Raw genomic sequence first — 6,143 nt, 5'->3', positions numbered from 1 at the left:
TTTTAGCACAAGAGCATCCCGGGGAGGTGGGCGGGAGAGGGGGCAGGCTCAGCTGGAGGGTGTGATGCCAACCAGAGGTGAGCAAGGCCCTGTTTCCCCCAGCAAAGTTGTCCCCAGGGTGTCACGGGGCACAGGGGCTCTGCAAAACATTTTGGGGTCCCCCCAGACCTGAGCACACGCCGAGCCATGGATGAACAAAGCCGGCAGCACCTGTAATTCTCTTCCCAAGCGAGGAGATCCAGAGTAAAACGCTGCTTGTCCCAGCTCCGGAGCCGGCCCTGGCACCCACCCACCCCCCCAGTTTGGGGGGCACCCCCGGGAGGAGGGAGCAGGGCTGGGGCTGGGCAGGGGGTGCATCCAGACACCCTCTGGCGTTGGCATGGCCTGCCCCACCTCTGGGCTCACAGCCTCCTCTCCCCTCCTGCTCTGGGGAAAAGTGGCTGCTTTTTAAACTCAATTATGGGAAGAGAGAGGCAGGAGGGTCCCGGGCTTGGCCTGCCGCCCGGCTTTTGCAGGATTTTGCTGATTTCCCCAAAAAAAAAAAAAAAAAGAAAGTCCCCAGGCGCTGAGGACAGTCGTGGCCCCCGGGGCTGGTGTTTAATGCCGGTGGCCCCGCGTTTTCCGGCTGGCTGGAGCAGGACAATGGGGATGAGCCTCCCTGGGTGGGAGAGCAGCTGCCCGGACTAACCCGCTGCCCCTGGATGCAAAGCCAGGCTCCGGCGCTGGTTTCCAGCCAGCCGGGGTCGGGAGGATCCTCTGGGGTCCAGCTCAGCCTCGTTAGCCGGGGCCTGACGAACCAGAGGAGCCGAGAGGACAGAGATGGGAGCAAAAGGGCACTTCAGGGTCAGCCTCCCAAACCTGGCATGTCCTGGCTGAGGATTCACCAGCCCTTGGAGAAAAATCCCAGGAGCTGGGCAGTGATGGGTGGCAGCCCCTGGGTGTCCCAGCCACCCACCCGAACAAGCAGAGGTGTTAGAGATGGGGTGAACAGGTAAGGAGGGGACACACGCTGGTGGCACTCCGTGGTGCAGCTTGTCCCCACGTGCCAGCCCTGGGCAGGGTGGCAGCGCTGGATGCGACTGTGGCGGGAGGAGGAGACAAAAGGTTCTGCTCTCCTGGAGCCTGGGGAGATCGGAGGACACGAATTCCCCCAGCACCCCCACAAACCCTGAGCCACGCGCTCCGAAAACCACCCCAGCAATTCCAGCTGCTGCCCCACAGCCCCCGGCCCCCCACCGCCCCACGGGGAGCTCAGAGCGGCCGCTGGAGCCCCCACCCTGCTGGGCCATGGGGGAATCCCCTGACGAGACCCACACCCGAGCCAGCAGCGGGGATTTCCCTGCAGCCCCAGCCCTGCAGCCCCCGTGGGGCCGCGGCTCCCAAAGACCCGAGCCCCGCCTGCAGCGGCGCCGCGGAGCAGCCAGCACATCAGGGAAAAATTCCAGTCTTCCTCTTTTACAGTCTCTGTCTCCTGCCGGGAGGGAGCCAACTGGAACAAATACTCTGTAGAAATACTTCAGTATTTTCCTGTCGCGCGTGCGCTCTCTCTCTGGGTTGTGAGTACAGCTGTAGATGCCGTGAGCTGGTGCAATTATAATAAATATACAGTATATATTGTAAATTACCCTGCTGGGCACTGAGAGGTTTCTTCCTGCCAGGAGCACGGCAGGGTTGTCCTGCTCCTTCCCTCCGGCTCCCCGCGGATCCATCCTGCTCTTCCCTCTCCCTCCATGTGGAGCAGCACCGGGAGTTTTGTGTCTGATCCCTCCGAGGACCCTGCTGTGTCTGTGGGGGTCCCTCTGCATCCTCCCTGGCTCCTTGCCGTGCTCCTGGCTCCCTGCATCCTTCCCTGCATCACTCCCATTTGTCTGCCAGCTGCCATCCATCCTGCCTGCATCCCTCCCTGCATCCTCACCTGCATCTCTGCATCCCTCCCCTCTCTCCCACATCCCGGCATCCCTCCCATTTGCCTGCAACTCTCCCATCCATTCCACACCTCTCTCGATCCCTCCCATCCTTCCCTGCTCCTCCCTGCGTTCCTGCATCCCTCCTATCCCTCCCATTTCCCTGCAGCCCTCCCTGAATTCCCACCTGCCACCCTTCCCTTCCTCCCTGCATCCCTCCTCTGACCCCTCCCCTCCCTCCCAGCATCCCTCCCTGCATCTTCCTCTGCATCCTTCCCTGCCTCCCCTCCATTTCCCTGCCTCCCTCCTTGCATCCCTGCCTGCATCTCTCCCCTCCCTCCCTCCCACATCCCTCTCGTTTCCCTGCATCCCTCCCACTCCTCCCCTCTGCAGTGCCCCATCTTCCCCTGGTTCAACCCCTCAGCCTGCCACAGCCCCCAGGCCCACATGGCTCAGCCCCCCTGCAGTTCCCTCCAGTCCATCTACCCCCCTAGAGCCCCCCTAACCCCATTATCACCCCCAAATTTCCTGCTGCTCCATCCCCCCCTACTTCTGAAGGTCAGTAATTCACGCACTGAGTGTGTCAGGGCTCAGGTGCCCCCCACCTCCCGTCTTCTCCAGGGCAAATCTGGGGCCAGAGGGGAGCTGGGCCCAGGTGATGGGGGCCCAGAGCTGCCAGCCCTTCCCCAGGATGGGAGCCTGGGCTCTGACCCCACATGGGAACCCCTTCCTGGGTGCCAGGGGTGTGGAGAGACTTGGATGAGAGGATTCCCCTTCCAGCCCCTCAGTCCCTCTGCCCCCCTAGAGCCCCCCTAACCCCATTATCACAGCCAGCCCCCAGTCTCCACTGGCCCCCATCAGGTCCTGTAAGCCCCCCCCAACCCCCACAGGTCCCATTGGCCCCCAGAGCCTCACCAACCCCACAAGGGCCTCAGGGACCCAATTCCTGGGCACTGGAGCAGCCCAGCTTGGTGCTGGGGCTTCCTACCACAGTGCTGAGCACTGGAGCCACTGGAGTCCCACAGGGCTGGGGGGCTCTGGAACCTTCTGGAAGGTGGGTGACCAGGAGCTGGGGGGTGACTGGTTGCTGGGGGGTTCTGGAACCTTCTGGAAGTTGGGTGACCAGGAGCTGGTGAGCTCTGGAATCTTCTGGCTGGCGAGTGATCGAGAGCTGGGGGCTCTGGAACCTTCTGGCCTGTGGGTGACCAGGAGCTGGGGGGTGACCAGGGGCTGGGGGGCTCTGGAACCTTCTGGCAGGTGGGTGATCAAGAGCTGGGGGGCTCTGGAAGGTTCTGGCAGGCGGTGACACAGCACAGGGCCACTCAGAGCCTCCCGCACTGACTCATCCGGCCATTCCCGAGGCGCTGGCCCAGCCCCAGCCCCTTCTCACGCTGCACGGGGCCGCATCCTGGGGATCGTTTTCCGGGCAGGCAGGCGGGAGAGAGGCCGGGAGCGGCTCCAAGGGCCATCCATCACTCCCAAGCAGGCCGAGCCTCTCCCGATGAAAGGAGGACGGACATTCCCTTGGCAGGGGAGCCCTGCAGGCTGCCAGCCCCCTCCCCGCACACCCACCCGCCCACCCTCTGCGGCTGCGTGCGGCCGCCCCAACCCCGGGACAAGCTTCTGGTCCCTTCTGCGGGGCTGCCGCGATTTCCATTAATAGCCAGCTGAGCAGCCTGGCTAAAAATAACCCCGGGCCCTCTTCATAAGGGCCGGACCGCCTCCACCCCGGGCAGCCCCGCACGCCATGGCCGAGCGCCGCGTCCCCTTCACCTTCCTGCGCAGCCCCAGCTGGGACCCCTTCCGTGACTGGTACTGTGAAACCTGCATGCGTTTTATGATTGGCTTTTCGCAAATATCGAAATGAATGTTATATGTGTTGTGTTAGAAATTAATGCTGTATTAATTCTCTTAAGTAGTGTGTTAAATATAGTTTTAGGTTATAAAGAGTGTTAAAATAGAAACGATGCTATGTAGGATGCTTTTTTTAAAGAAAGGACTTGCAGTGAGATAGCAGCCACAGGACACCTGAATCTTTCAGAGAAAAAGAATTTATTGCCCCATTATCAGGAGAAACGAACTTCTTCCTGCCTCGAAGGCGCTGTTAGGACTCAGAGGAAGAAGTTGATGATGACCAGACAGAATCCTGTATTCGAATGGATTTATGCATCATGTATGAAGTATACAAATATGCAACAGGCTGTTGCTTTTAAGGGTTAATCCTTTGTTAACGGGTGTCCTTTTTCGGGCTTCTACTGCCAAGAAAAAGGTACATGGACATCCGTAACTCTTTGTATTTATTGTCTCATATTGTCCTAATTCAATTTCTCCAAATTATTATTACTCTAATCGTATTATTATTTTTTATAACCATTTTATCCGAACTCTTTCCCCACCGGAACCCAAGAGAAAGGTTTCCTGGGAGTCCTCTGCTTTTAACCCCTGTGTTCTCAGAGGCGTATCCATGTCCCCAGTGGCCGCACCAGGTGCCAATACTCAAATCTGAGCACCCATTGGTTTGACCGCAGCATCCCAAAAAAACTCACTTCCTTTCAAACCACAACACTATTAAACTTTTAAAATTTTGAAAAACCAAGTGGTTGGCCTTTTTCCCAGGTACCATGGCAGCCGCCTGTTCGACCAGTCCTTCGGGATGCCGCACATCCCCGAGGATTGGTACAAGTGGCCGAGCGGCAGCGCCTGGCCCGGCTATTTCCGCCTGCTGCCCCGGGAGAGCGCCCTGATGCCGGCGCCGGGCTCGCCCTTTGGGCAGGCGCTGAGCCGGCAGCTGAGCAGCGGCATCTCCGAGATCCGCCAGACCGCCGACAGCTGGAAGGTCACCTTGGACGTCAACCACTTTGCACCCGAGGAGCTGGTGGTGAAAACCAAGGATAATATCGTGGAGATAACCGGTGGGTGCTGGGGTGGTGCTTCCTGGATGGGGGAGCTGCTGTCCTGGAGCTTGATGGGTGGAAAAGGGTGGAATAAGGGAAGGAAGGAAAAGCAGAAGGAAAGGAGAGACGAAAAAGGGAAAGGGAAAGAGAAAATCGAGGCAGGGAGGAATGCCCAGCATTACAGCTCAGTCTCAGGGTGCACTCAGTGCAGAGACCCCTCCCAGCCGCACACATTGACCCCTTGCTGCTGTTCTGGAAGGACACAGGGAGCCACAGAGGGTCCCGGGGGTGATGTGGGGTGTCGTGAGGCCTGCAGCCCCCACAGCAGCCTGGATGCTGCGACAAAGCCCAGATCTGTGGCACGAGGCCAGGATGTGCTTCCTGCCGGGTGAGGGCGGGCCTGACAGGAATGGGGGCAATTCCCAGATGAATTCAGGGAGAGGGGATTGCTCAATCTCCAGCCCTGCCAAGCTGTGGGGCCGGCTGGACACTGTTGGGCCCCTTTGGCCACCCCCAGCTCCTGGCACTGCACTTTCCTCTGCTTAAATTTGGGGGATGCACCCGGGGTGGCCCTGCAGAGGGTCCCCCCAAGTTGCTCCAGGCTGATATTACGGCAAAAGCCCCAGGATGGGCAGAATCAGCCCCTCACAAGTGTTGGGGTGGGGCAGGAAGGTTCACGCCCAGCCATTGAGAGGTTTTGTTTCCTTGCAGGCAAACACGAGGAGAAGCAGGATGAACACGGCTTCATCTCCAGGTGCTTCACCCGAAAATACACGTGAGTACCAGGGAGGAGGGGAGACACCTGGTGCAGCCCCGATGTCTTTGGGGACGTTTTCCCACCCACCCACACCCTCTAAAGCCCACTGGCCAAACTGGGAATGCTGCTCAGCCAAACTGGGAGTGGGAGAGGCAGCGATTTGGGGCTGAGCATTGCATCCCTGGGTTGATGCTGCAGCCCTCACCTCCCTTTCCCTCTCTCCCCTCTCCTCCCAGCCTTCCCCCTGGTGTGGAAGCCACGGCCGTGCGGTCCTCGCTGTCTCCCGATGGAATGCTGACGGTGGAGGCCCCCCTGCCCAAACCGGCCATCCAGTCTGCCGAAATCACCATCCCCGTCACCGTGGAGAGCCAGGCCAAGGAGCCGGCCAAGAAGTAGGCGGCACCGAGGAGGAGGAGACGGAGGAGGAGGAGGAAGAGGAGAAGCCGCCGCTGCTACGCCCGTCCCCAGCTGCCCCCTCACACCCACCCCCTTTTTACTGTTGATTTTGTACTCGCCCTGCCACTGAGTGCCTTGAATAAATGTGAAGGAACCGACAGAATCAGCCGGAATAAAAGCTGGTGAAATAAA

At 59.7% G+C, this 6,143-nt stretch overlaps 1 protein-coding gene across 1 annotated transcript; it reads left to right on the top strand.

The window, feature by feature from the left end:
* Positions 1-3,504: 3,504 nt before the first annotated feature.
* On the top strand, positions 3,505-6,143 carry HSPB1 (heat shock protein family B (small) member 1). Its single transcript, XM_066563559.1, has 4 exons — positions 3,505-3,716; positions 4,521-4,816; positions 5,510-5,573; positions 5,792-6,143. The coding sequence occupies exons 1-4, from the start codon at positions 3,652-3,654 to the stop codon at positions 5,949-5,951; spliced, it is 585 nt and encodes a 194-aa protein (XP_066419656.1). The 5' UTR covers positions 3,505-3,651; the 3' UTR covers positions 5,952-6,143.

This window comes from Molothrus aeneus, chromosome 20, assembly GCF_037042795.1.
Source record: "Molothrus aeneus isolate 106 chromosome 20, BPBGC_Maene_1.0, whole genome shotgun sequence".
NCBI lineage: Eukaryota > Metazoa > Chordata > Aves > Passeriformes > Icteridae > Molothrus > Molothrus aeneus.
Note: the sequence above shows the minus strand (reverse complement) of the source record. Positions and strands in the feature narration are given on the sequence as shown.

Coding starts and splice junctions, on each gene's coding strand:
- HSPB1 (XM_066563559.1), top strand. CDS start 3,652: ATGGCCGAGCGCCGCGTCCCCTTCACCTTCCTGCGCAGCCCCAGCTGG. Junction 4,817..5,509: donor TAATATCGTGGAGATAACCG/GTGGGTGCTGGG, acceptor GTTTCCTTGCAG/GCAAACACGAGGAGAAGCAG. Junction 5,574..5,791: donor TGCTTCACCCGAAAATACAC/GTGAGTACCAGG, acceptor CTCTCCTCCCAG/CCTTCCCCCTGGTGTGGAAG.